Source organism: Cebus imitator, unplaced genomic scaffold (genome assembly GCF_001604975.1).
Source record: "Cebus imitator isolate Cc_AM_T3 unplaced genomic scaffold, Cebus_imitator-1.0 Scaffold29, whole genome shotgun sequence".
In the NCBI taxonomy this organism is placed as follows: domain Eukaryota; kingdom Metazoa; phylum Chordata; class Mammalia; order Primates; family Cebidae; genus Cebus; species Cebus imitator.
This window is the reverse complement of record NW_016107344.1, coordinates 6,931,992-6,948,533: the sequence shown is the minus strand read 5'-3', so window position 1 is coordinate 6,948,533 and position 16,542 is coordinate 6,931,992. Positions and strand designations below refer to the sequence as shown.

Here is a 16,542-nt window from a genome sequence, read left to right as displayed (position 1 = left end):
AGACATCAGAGACCAAAACACACAGACACACATTAACTTGAAAGAGAATATATCATTCAAACCCAAAGGGATTCGTTATGAAAATAACAACTGAGTTAGATTTTATTAACAGGAAAGAAAACATTTTAAGAGTAGAGGCCCATTATTTTTTTAAACAACATTGTTCCTTAGGATATCCTGCTAAATTGTTGTGTGTGATAAGGTTGGAGAGAAAAATACCTTGTCTTACAGAGGCATCAATCTTACTGATAGTTATTGATAAGTAACTTAATTTTTAAACATTTTCTTCTCTTTCATTTGTAGTTTCTCATTTTGTTTTCTGTCATTCTAATTGACTATATGTTGTTATAATTATCAGTGTATTTATTATATAATTATTAAGATGTTAATAGGTAGCTTTTCTGGTCTAGATTATAATTTGTGCTGTTCTATTTTCTTTCAGAAAACCACTATAGTTTCAAGTAACTGAGTTAAAATACAACTACTTCTCAACTTACAATGGGATTAAATCCTGATAAAACCCATCGTAAATTGAAAATATAGTAAATTAAAAATGCATCTAGTACACCTAACCTACCAAACATCATTACTTAGCCTAGCCTACCTAAAATGTGCTCAATTACATTAGCCTACAGATAGGCAAAATCATCTAGCACAAAACTTATTTCATAATAAAGTGTTAAATATCTCACATATAGCGTATTGCTAACCCAGGGGAAAAATCGAAATCAAAAACTCAAAGTATCAAAGTTGCAATGGTTTTATAGCACTGTAAAATTGAAAATTGCAATAGTTTCATACCACTGTAAAATTGAAAGTTGGAATGGTTTTATACCACTGCATGTTGCTAACCCAGGAAAAAAATCAAAATTCGAAGTATCAAAACTGCAATGGTTTCATACTATTGTAAAATCAAAAACTGCAATGACTTTATACCACTGCATATTGCTAACCCAGGAAAAAAACTCAAAATTCAGAATTCAAAGTATGTCCAAATTGCAATGGTTTCATATCATCCTTAAGTCAAACCTATTATAAGTTGTGAACTGCGTATCCAGAATTTTTTAAAGTTAATAACTGCTTATTTTAGAAATTTTAAAATAACAACTTATCTACAGAACTAGCATAACGTTCAGACTCTACCCATGTGTTGTCCTCTAAAAAAATAGTATTCTAGTTACTGCATCTTTTGAAAGTGCTTAACTTTTTTCTTAGGAAGATTCACCTTTTGCTGTATCTGATTTGACATCACAGGTATTGGGAGTGCTGTCTTATAGGTGACTGAACTATGCTCCAATTTAATAAAAGGAAACAAGATAATTTAAGAATTCTTATAAAGTGGAGCTTGTAAACCTAAGTAATTAATAGCTTGCTCTGAAATTTTATTTGTAATACTCATTCTTTTCCAGATATTACATAGATATCTATAAATCTTTGAAATTAATAATTTTAAAATTTCTAACTCCAAACTGATACATTTTTATTTCCAATCATAATAGATGAAAAGCCCACTGAAAAAATTTTTTATAAATTTTTATAAAAAGTATTAGAGAATGTTAGATTTGTGTGGTCCTACATTTGTCTCATTTAACCTGCTACTTTTTTGTAAATGAGAAAATTGAATAAAAGAAGTTGTTCCATGTCCATAGCAGTTAATACTAAGTGAACATCAAGTCATTTTTGTTATATTCGCCAGAATATTAAAAAAATGTTACATAGTGTTTTAGTTATACATAGATGTGTAATAAGTTATACCAAAACTTAGTGGCTTAAACCAACAAACATTTATGATGTTACAGTTTCTGTGGGTCAAGAATCTAGGTGCAGCTTCTCTGAATGCTTCTGGTTTAAGGTCTCATGGGATTACAGTCAATCTATTAGCCAGGGCTGCGGCCTTAAAGCCTTTAACTGGGTAGGGAGATTCTACTTTCAAGCCAACTTGTAATGTTGGCTTTCATTCCCTTGTCACATGTACCTTTCCACAGGACTGTCTCAAGTCATGACAACTAGCTTGACCCACGGCAAGCAATGCAAAAGAAAGAGGGAGAGAAATGGAAGCTACATTTTATAACCAAATCTCTAAAGTGACATCCCATCATATTTCTTGTATTCTATTTGTTAGGTTGAGAGAAAAGGACCAGACAGGGTATGACTAGCAGGATAAGAAATCAACACAGGCCCTCTTAGAGGCCACTTCGTGCCTACTGTATGCCCATAAAAATACATTAAAGACTTGTCACAAAAGTAAAATATTTGTTATGTAACTACTGTAAAACATAAAAAAAAAAAATAAAGTTGGAATGTGGACTCTTGATTAAACAATCATATACTCCGTATGTGATTCTTACTGATTTCAGACTGTGGTTATGTAAGAGTGTGTCCTTGTACTTAAGAAATATACACTGAAGTCTTGAGGCTTAATTGGAGAAGATGGTTCAAACATATGCATCCTCTCCCACTCCATACATACACATACACACAAACACACACACATACTCTCTCTGTCTCTCTCTTTCACACAGACACACACACACACACAGAGAGAGAACAAGAGAGGGCAAGAGACAAAGAGAAAATTTAAAAAAAATGTGACAAAATGTAAACAATTGGTGAACTGAAGTTTTATTACTTTCCCAGAGCTGGCCATAACAAATGACCTTAACCCTGGTGCCTTAAAACAAAATAAGTTCTCTCACAGCTAGACGTCCAAAATGAAGGTGTCAGCAGAAATGAGCTCCTTCCAAGGGCCATTTTTGTCTCTTCTAGCTTCTGGTGATTGTCTGCATTCCTTGACTGTAGGTGAAACATTCTAATATCTGCCTAGTTTCCACTTGGCCTTTTCTCATCTCTGCATCTTCTTTTCTGCCTCTTTCAAACCTTTCTCTGCTTTTGTCTTAAAGGATACTTGCTATTGGATTTAGGATCTATCCTAAACCAGGATGATCTCCTCATCTCAAGATCTTAACTTAATTCCCTCTGTGAAAACCATTTTTTAAAGTAAAATAACATTACTAGGTGTCAGGAAGTATGCATAAACATATATTTTGTGGTTAGCCATTCACACCTTACAGGAGTATGAAGTAATTCCTTGTACAATTCATGTAACTTTTCTGTAAGTATACAATTATTTTAAAGTAAAATTTTTTTAAGAAAACAAAAAAACCCAGAAATTACATTGTCAAATGCTATACTACCAAAAATCATGACATCTGACTAGCCAACTTTCTCTTAAAAATAAGCTGAAAAATATGTACAGATATATCAGTCAGAATAAGGTATTTTATGAATATATATTTCATTATCACTCACTCTTTGAAGTCAATGGAGATTATGTGATGTCAAAACTCTCTTCTACATTGGTCTCTCAAACTTTTGCTTTAATATTCTTATATTCCAATATTACAATCTTTGTAGAAGAGCTAAATGAAATCTCTATGATGTTAATTGCCACAAGCTGACAACTTCATCTCGGATAATAAGAGTCAAGAGACCCAAAGGAATATTCTTGTTTTTTTGTTTTATCTTTGATTAGTTTGTTTGTGTTCTTTTTAAAAGTGTACTGAATTTAAGAATCATTCTTTTAGTTTCTTAAACATTTTGCCCAAAATTTGCTAATTTCTTATGTACATATTGAGTTAAAGTGTCCTTATGTAGTATCTTCACTATGTAAAATGATAAATGAAGGAATCCAATTAGATAAGTTAGCATATCCTCATAGCTGGAACCACGAGGCCCAAGATGAGCATTCCATTAAAACAGCTGCAGGAAAGAATATGCCTATAGGCATGCACGCACACATGTACATATATGTACAGAACTTTAATGCTATACTTTGATAAATGCAGTATCTGCAGAAATAGTGATGGAAGGCAAACTGCATTACTAGCTGTAGGCATTAGCTATTTAACAATTGGAATCAGTCACTCTAGGCTACATGAGCCTCTTGAGGCTTTCTGGTTGTGTTTTTAGTATTCGATCTTCAGTATCTAGCACATTGTTTATGTTAAACAAATACTGGCTACATAAATTTATGCATCATGAGTGATTTAATGATTTAATCCACACAACAGCCAAATATAGTCAAGCATAAATGCACTGAAGTTAAATAATCATGGAGGTGATGAAACGTATAGCCCAAATGTGTGTAAATGTGTACACATACGTATGATTCTTTATTTTCTTGGACAGTCTTTAATAATTGTGGAATCATAGATTCTAAAGCTGAAAGCAACCTCAGGTGGTCATCTGGTTCTATGCCTTTCTTCAAGAGACAAGCAATTATTATCCCTATGATCTATTAAGCCACATTTTCTTTAGCATGTGACAGCTAAGGTGATGATGATCAAAAAATATTGCTCTTTATTCTTAAACAATTTCACATGCACTTAGATGTTTAACAAGTGCCTTTCCATAGCTATTATGAGAAGGCACTAGCAGCCTTGGTTTGGAAGAGTAATTTATGATAGCTAGGTAAATGGTGTCCAAGATCACCTTGCTCACATTAGCCATGCAGCATCCCTGCCCCTGCACGGCCATCTTTCTTTAACCCTGGTGACAGGTGTGATTAAACAAAAAATACCATGAGTCCTACTTTACTTGCTTACTCTGTTTCTTCTTCTAGTACTTGCTGCTTGAGATCATCTGTCTCAGTAAGTTAGCATAGGAGGGAGTAGAAGGAGAAACTGCGAAGGAGTGAGTGTGAGAGGAGGGCAGTTAATAGGAGGCCTTCTGGCCGCTACTCCCCTCCGCAACTTTTCTTTCCCATTGGTTCATTAACTAGAAATGTGGCAAGGTGAGAACACAATATAACTTGTTCTGACATTAGTGAGGGACAGGGAAGTGTGGCAGCTTCTACAATATTTCTGCCCCAGAGAGACGTAATTGGAAAACGTGTTGTGTGGTTAGGTGTTGTAATGAAAAATAAAAGAATGATTGAAGAGGACAGTGGAATCAAATTATAAGCATAAGGCAAGTGTGCTGAAGTTTTTAGCCACTTGCAAAATTGAGAGATACTATCAGGACTGTGCAAATACATTGCTCTGATTAATTTTCCTGGGGTGAAATATGAAGATATTTATAAAATTGAGGATCCTGCCATGAATAAAATTTTCTCTGTGATTATCATAATCTAAAATAAGCCATAACTTGTATCTGTCTTATGTGAAACTGTAAAAATAGTTAAATAATAAAACACTGAATAAAAGGATTTCACTGTAAGAGGTGAAAAGAATCTGTATTCATGCGCTACTCTAAATTGCTTAAAATTTTGAAGAATAGTCAATAAATAAAGACTAATTTATCTTGAAGGGTTATTTTATTTGATTCCCTGAATATTGTTATAGAAGTAGCATTTTATTACTCTTCCTTCATACCATTTTTCATATATGGAAGCTGTAATTTTTTAATATGAAGGTAAAAGGTCTTCAGGTTCAAAAAAATTGGATCTTTAATTTTAATGATAATGAATAATTCACTTATAATTTAGAAATACACATTTGGATTCTAGTTTTTCTTTTTAGATGTAAAGTGAAAGATTTTATTTTACATTCTTTTGTAAATTCCTTAAGAATACATTTGAACAAATCATTGATATAAAGGAAGGGTTAATAGAGAAAGAAGCTTCCTAATATACAGCCCCTCTCTTATATAGAGCTCTAGAAATATTCTATTGTCAATCCAAACAGAACAAACTAAAATGAGATAATTGGGAAGGTGCCCATAAAGTCAGCCTGAATATATTATCACAACTATATATGAGATAATATTTGTTTTAAAAAGATTCTATGGCACTGTAAACTCAGTCTCATTAGAGACTGCATTTAAAAGGCTTATAAAGTTACTCATTAATGTTATCTTGTTGTATCTCCACAGCTTTTTCATTAAAGAAAATTCAGCAGAAAGCATTTTCTCCTGATAGCAGGAACCAATTTGCAATAAATGTTCTGGAAACCACTAGGGAAGCCATTACTGAGGTCTAATAAAAACAGACAAGCGTAACTTGTTCTATATTTTTGTTTCAATCATATACAGATGAGACCCCGCTTTCTACACCAACCGCAAGAGACAGCCTTGACAAACTTTCTCTAACTGGGCATGGACAACCACTGCCTCCAGGTTTTCCATCTCCTTTTCTGTTTCCTGATGGACTGTCTTCCATAGAGACCCTTCTGACTAACATACAGGTAGGCCTTTGTACAATCTGGAAGAAAAAAAAAATACGGAACACCCAATTGCAGATTTTTCCCCAAAATTCATACTGTTCCTATTTTATCCATTCATTAGATTGACTGAACCATGGTATTAAAGTCTTCAAGCAACTTAGATTTTAAACTTGTTACACTTATCAAATTGGGTTAGAAATACTCACGTATGTATGTATATTAAGCTGTAATAAAATCGTAAATGAAAATGACATAGGCATTTAAAAATCATTCTGTCTAAAAGGCTCTCTTTATTACCAACTAATGGGAGGAATTTAACTGTTTAAGTTTGTCTGATTTTACTCAACAACGGCACACTAGTTCTAATAAATATTTAGTTATTTTTAAACTGCTGGGCTTCCAGTGAGGAAATGATATATTTAGTCATTTAAAATATGTCTAATTTAGAAGAATACAAAAAAATTCCTTCTTTCATAAATAAGTTTGTTTCAATTAATAGAGTTTCTTCAAAGAACAGACTTCAAAAAGCCTTACCAAACTTTTCACGGATTTCCTATGTGGTCCTCAGGATGTATATTTTATGTACAGTACATTATGAATCAAAAATACTTACAGTTAACAATAACATAGAGTGTGGAGCCAAGATAATAAGAGTGTTTGGGATAGAAGAAAGCAAAATTTTCTTGCCCACACATGAAGTGATCATGTGGACCCCAGATGGGGATTTTTGTCCTCTACTTCTCCATATTTGGGTAGCTAGCAAGTAGTAGGCGCAAGTTGCTGATAGTGTGCTGGTAAGCTCCTTTTTAAAAAAATTTTTTACTGTAACATTCCATCCCCAGTAATATTTTTCTGTGCACATATCCTGTCATATTAAACTTTCCCCCAGTGGAAATGTAATTAATTTTATTTACCTCTCCAAGGACATAACAGAAAGCCTTTAATGTAACATATCTCCTCATCTATTAATATGGCATTTTTTAATACTAATGTAATTAGAGTCTCCAGAACTGTACTGAACTTTAAGGTTTTATAACACGGTCATTGAAAATCGTCAATCCAGTCTATACGTAATCATAGCCAAATAGTTGATTATATAAAACAAAAGACTTTTTATTTTCTAAATTTCACCTATATTATTGTTTTTTATAAGATAGTGCTTTTAATGAATTTCTCTTTTTTTAAGTTAAATGTTTTCAGAAAATATCCCTTAACATTTCTGAATTTAAGTTATGAAAAGTAAAGGAGTAATTCATTTTCTTGTATATAAAACTCAATATGAAGCAAAGGAAAAGCTATTTGCATGTATTGTCATTAACTGAAAGCTCTTTAACCAGGTCAGTGAGGATTTAATTTCAATTTCAGCAGAGAAAACGTCTCTGGATTTCATCAGTGTAAAACAGCATGCTCATCTGAAGAGCAGGTTTGACACATGGACTCTTTCATTGTATATGACCACTACATTTCAAAGTCAAATCCTATCAGTTGAGTATTCATCCACACTCTACAGTCCAGAAATACTCAGGTTAGGAATGTTATCCACATCACCTCAAACTATAATTATTTCAGAAGGAATGAAAAAAAGAATAAAAGAAAGAAAAGAAGGAAAAGAAAACTCCAGTTTTAAAATGTACATATTTTAGACAAATTGTTCATTGAAGGTGTCTCTAGATTTAAGATACCCTCTTTTCCTATTATAAGCTTTGAAGACATATTTTCATAAGAGTAGATGATAGGACAATGGTCAAGAAAAACTAAATTATTTATTTCTATTCCCAAATTATAGGGATCTGGGACTGTTAAAGTTAGAACACCTACAATAAGAATGCTTTATTAAAAATAAATTAGGTTTGTCCACTTCAATCTTACTTATATGTATGTGTATATATAGATGCAGTTATCATATACTTATATGTGTGTTTACTATGCATATATTTATACATGAAGGTACATATGTGCACACAAGGTGAAATAAAAATTAAAAATCTTACTGAATTCCATGCACATATATATATTAAAAATCAATATAAATATATCTATATACACACATACATTTATATAAACACACGTAACACACATTTATGGTCACTAATGATTCCACATCATTTTACGAAAGCTTGCAGATGCTGTTACTATTGTCACATTTACTGAGTTATGGTACTATCATAGGAATGGTATGGAATGTTTAAACAGTCATGACCCTGGATTATTAGGCATACAGTATAAATGTGTTTGCTGTCCAAATTCTAATATGGGTAATTACATTCTGCCTACCTCAATTTCCTCTGCAGTTTCAATTATATGTAATAGGGTTTTGTGCTATGTCAAAATGGTAACATGCTTTTTGTATGGTAAGTTTAAAGCTCCATTTTTCAAAGATATGATTTTTTAAAATTAAAATTAATAACCAAAATACCTTTTAAAATAATGTGTTTTCATCAAGTGTTGTTTAATAGTCAATAATTTATATGATACACTATAATTTGAAAAGGCTGGATTTTTAAATTTGTAATAACTACTACATATGTCCTTTCCATGAAATCATCATCAAAATTAAATTTTTATCAGTCATTTCTTTGTATTTTAAAAGAAGATCTATAGAAAAATGCTATAATGATATGTGAACATTTTCTATTAAAATTTTTATTTTAAAATGTAAATTTAGAAAATGTATATATATAAAAATTGGGCACCAGACTTTTGTTAACTGCTTGAGCTATACTGCATTCCTACATTTAAGTGCTTTAGGAATTAAAAGTTATAATGACTAAAAAAATCTAAAGTAGAAAGAAAAAAAAAGAACTGTAAAAAATCCTATGTTGATATATTTAAAAACTATATTTAATTTTTATATTTAGAAATTTGTAAAATTTATAGATATATAAAATTGGCCCCAGATTTTTGTTACTGCTTGAACTATACTACTTCCTGACATTTGAATGTTTTAGAAATCAAAAGTGATAATGGCTACAGATATCTAGGGTAAAGAATAGTAATTTAACTAAGTAAGGAATATGGATACAGTTCAGTTTTTGATTTTTAGAATTGCTTATTTTATATATATATGGCTTTTTATTTTCATTGTGGGCAGTCTTTTATTATGGCTATCTTTCAAACCTGTCCATGGAGAACAACTTGTGAGCTTTTATGCAAGGAGACTAAAATTTTAGTACCAATTAACTGGGTATGATGACACCTTCAGACATGAGCTGCCATTTGAACATGATCAAAGGAGAATTCTACTCACTCTTTTTTTTTTCTTTTCCTTTTCTTTTTTTTCTTTCTTTGAGACAGAGTCTTCCTTCCTCTGTCACCAAGGCAGCATTGCAGTGGCGTGATCTGGGCTCAATGCAACCTCCACCTCTCCAGTTCAAGTGATTCTCCTGCCTCAGCCTCCTGAGTAGCACCCCGTCACCACACCTGGCTATTTTTTTTTTAATTTTACTAGAGATGGTGTTTCACCGTGTTGGCCAGGCTTGTCTCACACTCTTAACGTTAAGTAATCCACCCACCTTCCAAAGTGCTGGGGTTACAAAAGTGAGCCATCACACCCGACCCTACTCCCTCTTTTTAATCTAGAAACTTTTGACATATAAGGTTTTGAGCAAATTATTTACTTTGTTTATCTATCTTGTTACAAAAAGCCTTAAAATGCTTACAAATATTAAAATAAGAATAGGTAAATAACTAAAAAGTGAAAATGTGAAGTATGAGTAGAGAATATAAAATTTAGTTAAGAGTAAGGTTAGCATTGAAGAATTAAGCAAACAAGAAAGACCTAAAATGAGGTGGTTCACTATAGTCTATCTACGTAGAAGAATTAAGCAAACAAGAAAGACCTAAAATGTATGTTAAAACGACAGTAGCTTCAGCTGAGGCAAGAGGATCACTTGAGGCCAGGAATTTGAGAAGAGCCTGAGAAACATAGGAAGACCCTATCTCTATGAAAATACAAAAATTAGCTGGGCATGGTGGTGCATGCCTGTAGTCCCAGCTATTAATACTTGTTAGGATGAGGCAGGAGGATGGTTTGATCCTGGGAAGGCTACAAGAAGCCATGATGGCACCACTGCACTCCAACCTGGGTGACTGAGACTCTGCCTTAAAAACACATACACACACACAAAAATGGCAGAATAAATGGACATAATCCAATCATGGTATCTAGGAGGAATTATTTTCTACTGTGTTTGTGGAAATAAAATGAAAAAATTAAATATAAGACTGAACTACAGTCATGCATTCCTGACTCTGGGGATACATTCTGAGAAATGAATCACTGTACAGTTGTAGTTGTACAAACATCATAGAGTGCACTTATACAAACCTAGAGGATATAGCCTACTATACACCTAGCTATACTGTATACCATATTGCTCCTAGGCTATGAACCTGTATAGGGATTACTGTACTGAATACTGTAGACAACTGCAGCACAACAAAATATCAAGTATTTGTGTGTCTAAACATAGAAAAGGTACAGTAAAATATGATATTATTATCTTAAGAGGCCATCATCATCATATATGCTTGTGGATCAAAAAATTGTTATGGAGGTGAGTGACTGTACTCTGATTATCCATCTTCAGTTCTTTACATCTCAATATCATGGTCAATAATTTTACTTTATTTTTTAATATATTTTAAAATGAAATAATTTTCTTATTTACATTATTAATACATACTTTTAATTATAATTTAATTACAATTAATAATATAATATAAAAATTATATATAATAAAATATACAATATAATTATATATAATCAATATAATATATAATAAGTAATCATATAATTATATATTTATTTATGTATCATATTTAATATAATATAACATTTGTTTGTAATAATTTATTATATAAATAAAATGATTTTGATTATGATTTAATTATTGATGCATAATTTAATTATAATACATCATTATATATTATATACTATATAATTAATTAGGAGAAGACTGCGTAAACTCCAACAAAATAGATACTGACTTCAAAATATGGGGAAGCTGAAATCAAATATATTGGCTCTGCATTATATGTTTTTATTTTCAATCATAATTTTATATTGTGAGTCTTTTCTCCTTTGTGTCTGTCATAAATCGATGTTGGAGAATAATAATCATAGCAGTACACTTGGTATTTTATTTTGTTACAAGAGCTTCTCTGAAAACGCATCAGCTGTTACTGTACTATTTGTTGTTTGTTTTTTGGTCTACAAAAGTTCCTGATTCCAAGGGACACTATTATTTTTCTCCCTGAAAAGAGATCAGGGAAGCATTAAAAGAATAATAAAGAAGACTAGGCAGCGGGATAGTTATAATTTAGGTGTACTCAACTCACTATTTGGGATTTTCAGTCAGTCTCTTCTGCACCTTGTTTTTCTCAGCTTTAAGAGTATTTGGTTAGGATGGTCATTGCTAAAATCCTCTTCAACTAAAGTATTGTAAATTCATTAGAAGTGACACATTATTGAGAACAAATTTTGTCACATGCGTTTCAGTGACATGAGAAACCTTATTGTCCAATTCTGAAAGAAATTTATGTAAAATACAAACATGGATCAAGTAAGCTTTTCCTCAAGTATCTAGCTAGGTTATTAAGAAATGTTTCTTTCTTACCAATATTATTTGAAGTCTTCTCATATAGGCAGATATTTGTACTTTCTAAGCCATGTCAATAGTAGAAACATTGCTAGAAACAGTGCCCATTGAAAAAAATAGACTCAATATCTAAAAAAGGATGAAAATAATTTACAAATTAGATTATTTTAGGAAATAAAGACATTTATGTATTATAACAACCATTATGATTCACTGGTAGAAAATAAATTTGAGGCCAATCAACTATTGTCTCTCACAATTGCTGTGGCATAAACTTAAAATATATTTCATTAGACTTGTCATTATCCAACTTCAATATCCTAAGAACAGACCTCCCCTTGAAGAAAAAAAATCATCTTTTAAACCTTCTATCGATTTCTATAATTCATATTTTTGCCACAGCACTTTGCTAGATATTGCATGTCCAAGTGAGATCCAGCATTTAATGTGACCATTTGCACGTGATCATCCGGAAATTTTACAGAAGTTACACAAATCTGAAAGTATTATTATCATTGATGGCTACAATGGTGTCCCAAAGATTTGTGGATGTTGTGAACACTACTTCCTATTGCTTTTGTCAGCCCCCTGCTGCATTGAAATTTAATCGGTTTTCTGTATTTTTTGAAGCAGAGCTGTCACTGGCAGTATCATACTTTTGCATATGCATCAGTTTGGCTCTAGAATAGATTTTTGTTCACACTGGACTCCTACTGATGTGCACTGATTCAAAGTCTAAAAATTACATTTAATTTTATATAGCTTATAAGTAGTCCCTAGAGAGTATTGGATCTAAAAGCTAATATTTTTCAGACATAATCAGCAGAATAATGTATTACCATTTAGTCACGTTAGCAGCAATTGTAACAAAAGGAAACAGTAAACATAAATGCTCTCAGCAACTTCATTCTTTACCAAGAATATTAGTATAAAATTACACAAATTAGAGTTGCTGTTTAACTTTATTCAACATGTTTATTCATAATGATTGTTTCATATTTAAATAACATCAAAATATTGTGTTTTGTCAGCCAAGGACAATAATAGTTTAATAGTAATTTATTTTAAACAGCCACTGATAATACAACCAATCAACACATTAAGTGGTGCCAACATTGGCATCTTGCTAAATAATCTCTAGACATTGCACAGAGAGTACATCTTTCAAAGATAAGTCAACAAGAGCAATCAGAGCAGAAAATTAGAATTTGGTATCTTAGAATTAAAATACAGCTAAAGTTTTAATTGGGGTGATCTAAAAGGGCACTTGATGTAATGATCTCTTTCATTTGTTACTAATTGTTTGTTCCTGATGAAGAAGAAGCCTACACAGGAATGTTGCTGAATTGAGTTAAGATGGCAGTTTCCTTAGCTGCTATGTTTTATTGTTAAACAAAAAAGAGTCGGGAGGGGCAGACTGCCGTGAAGAAATCTTTCTTTAGCTTGTTTCGTATCACAAGAATTATACGAGGAGATTCAGGGTCGGCAATAGCAAATACGGATTAATTTATATGTGGTTGAAAGAGAATAAAATTGGCTTACCACAAAGCTATAAACGACATTGGTAGACTGAAGCAAGACTATCCCTCTGTTGCACTTGCAAGTCAAGCTGGGGTTGAAATTCCTGATTCAAATTGCTCTCAATGTCTTCTTTGCAAGGAAGTCACATCCTAGAATACATCTACAAATCACATCAACTTTCATCTCATTTTAACTTCAGTTGAAAATTTCAGTCTCTGACACTCACAGACCAAGGCAAAATATCTTCTACTTCAAAAACTCATTTCGTATTGCTGAATTGAAGAGAATAGAAGTTTTAGTTCTAATTTAACTGTTTCAGAGTATTTTAGGTGAGAAAACAGAAAATGGTTTCTATATGTTTAACATATTTCCATATATAATTTTCAAGAATCTTAAAATACTGCTAATTTTTAAAAGCATACAGTACATCAAAGTATATATATATATATATGATTAGTTATATGAATAAGCCTTGCTTTCTCCATATGTTCTTTTAAATTATTATGCTAATTGTTTTCTAGAAGTTATCCTGAGTTTATTACAACCATCTCTAATGGCTTTTTAAAAAATAATAAACCACTAAACTAAGCTTTAGAGCCTTCAAATATATTGTGTATCTCAGGGAAAGTGAAGCAGTACTCTAATTTCCACTTGTGAAATTTTAAAATCTAGTATATAGTAGGCACTTTCTGGGCCCTGGGGACATAGTCTTGAATGAGAGAACATGCCCCTGCCCCAGAGAGCTTACATTTTAATAGACAAGACGTAACATAAATCAGTAAACAAATAAATATATGTCAATACCATATAATGATACATTCTATGAAGAATTTTAAGGAGGGAGTAATAGCATACATTTAGAGACAGGGTGGTAAGAGAAGGCCTCTCTTGAATGGTGACTTTGAGCAAAGATGAAATGAAATGAGGGTGTGAACCATGCAAAGATCTGGAGGAAAAGCATTCAGAAAAGGAACAGAAGAGCAAAGTATGTGGGGGCAGAAACAAATTGTTGCATTGAGGAACCATAAGGAGGCCATTGCAGCTAAGTGCTCATGGTAGGGAGTGGGAGAATTAGCTTTGAGGAGAAAGGTGAGCACTGCCAGGTTCATTGGAGGTTGTATAAACCATGTCAGGTAATTACTTGTGGAGGAGTTTCAGCCTAATTTCCTTCTCAGTTCTTATTTTTTAGACACACTTATGTGCTGCCCTAATTTAGCTTTGGATCTAGATATTCTAATTAGAAGCAATTGAACCTGCATGCCATAAATATTTGTTTTCCTAAAATAGTTTAATTAGGATTAGGAGTTTTGTGCTTTAGTTATAGTATTTGTCCTAGAGAGTGTAGAGTGAATGTACAAGAATTAGATAATTTGATTACTGGGTTCTTCCCTTTTAAAATGCTTTTAAGTAATGAATGAAATGTTCTTTGTATTAAAATGTTACCATTCTGAATATCTTCTTTGTACAGGGACTCTTGAAAGTTGCCATAGATAATGCCAGAGCTCAAGAGAAACAGGTTCAACTGGAAAAAACAGAGCTGAAGATGGATTTTTTAAGGGAAAGAGAACTAAGAGAAACACTTGAGAAGCAGTTGGCTATGGAACAAAAGAATAGAGGTATTTCCACATTTCCAAATAAGTTTAATATTTACAAAAATATTAAAAATATTATTACTATGATGGTGATTTATTCTGAAATTGTAGTATTTTTGTTAACTGTAGCTAAAGTTCAGAGCAGTATTCGAATCCTAAGCTCATTGTATTTATTAATCTCCAAAGTACCTGTTTTCTCTTCTGTCCCTACCTCTGGAAATTGAAATACATCATTAATCATATAACTTTTATTGATTGTTGAGTTTAACAAATTCATGTTCTTTAAGATAAGAATAAATTCTAATGATAGCCATGAAGAAAAATTTTATGTTCATTCACAATTGCCCTTTGAAAAACTTGAGTTAAAATCATAAAGCTAAAATAGAAAATACTGATTATTCAAGTGAAGCAGGTTTACTAAGATATTTTATCAACAGAAATTGAAAACAGATGAATATCTGAACTAATGACCAAAGTTAAATGTTTGTATAATTTTCTTTCTGAAGGCCTCATTTTCATCCAACAAGATCAGATACACAGAGTAGAAACTGATATAAATTCTTGTTGGATAAAATAATATTATTGTTGATCTTTGAATTGCTTCTTTTATCACACTGTAGAGTACATCTATAGGTAATTTTGAAGGTCATCTATATTTACATCTTTACGTATGAATTTAAAGATTATGAATGAGCAACTGCCTCATTGCTTTACTATGATTCTTTTAAGTATTCTAAAAGTGAACGTGAGGTCTTCTTTTCTCTCATTTAATATATATCCAATATAAACGCTCCACATTATTTTCTTTTTTATGTTTGATATGATCATTTAAAAATCGTTGTTTCTGTTTTGCTTTTAAACTAGCAGGATTTACTAGGTTGTTTTATTAGCTATTATGAAGCAACAGCTAGTGTATTCTTGGAATTTGGTCAATTTGGGAAGCTGTCATCCCAGATGTATATAGCACAGTTCTAAATAATGTGGCTTCGCGTGGATTCAGGTGTGAAAATAATCAAAACAAGACAAACATTGATAATGGCTGTATTCCAAGTGAATGAAGAAGTTTGGTCAAAGAGTTTAATCCATGGAACCATCTTCCATGAGACAGCCATGTTTTTATTTTGTTCTCACTTAATTTTTAGGCAGGCCCATAGATTCCTTAAGTAACCCTTTGCTTACTGGAGAGACCTTCAGAATGTTATTGGTTCAAACCTTTTGGGAGGATTTACATTCTGTTTTCTTTCTTTAAACCACTAGAGGGCAAAACATTCACAGATCACACCATAAAGTTCCTATTTAATTAATTATGAACAGTAAATTCAAGGCAATAACTATTAATACTTATATATTATGAATGTGTCTATTGAAGCAGTGTATTACCCTGAAGAGAGAGAACATGGCAATCCCATTTAGTTCAATCACATAGGAAAAATCAGTGGGCAGTCAAGAGCAAGGTACAGGTTAGCCTTTTGAGCCACAAGAGTGTACAATCCAAATAAATATTTCAGAAATTACTGTTTCTTTTCAAAGAGCCTCATAAATTATCATCTTTGGAACGGGAACAGTAGGCAGGTAATTTTGTTAAGGTAAGCACATGAACTGCACACCATTAAATAAGAGAAATTAACATTTATTTAAAATCTGTTTCAATTACTTTTCATATAAGAT

The 16,542-nt window shown here is 32.0% G+C and overlaps 1 protein-coding gene across 3 annotated transcripts in view; it reads left to right on the top strand.

Annotated features, from left to right (window-relative positions):
• Positions 1-16,542, top strand: part of DACH1 (dachshund family transcription factor 1) — a 397,753-nt gene that overhangs the window by 378,136 nt on the left and 3,075 nt on the right. For all 3 annotated transcript variants that reach the window (XM_037736788.1, XM_037736787.1, XM_017523619.2), the window contains 2 exons: positions 6,031-6,182; positions 14,751-14,898. In XM_037736788.1, coding sequence (XP_037592716.1) covers positions 6,031-6,182; positions 14,751-14,898 — 300 coding nt within the window. The remainder of the gene's footprint in view (positions 1-6,030; positions 6,183-14,750; positions 14,899-16,542) is intronic.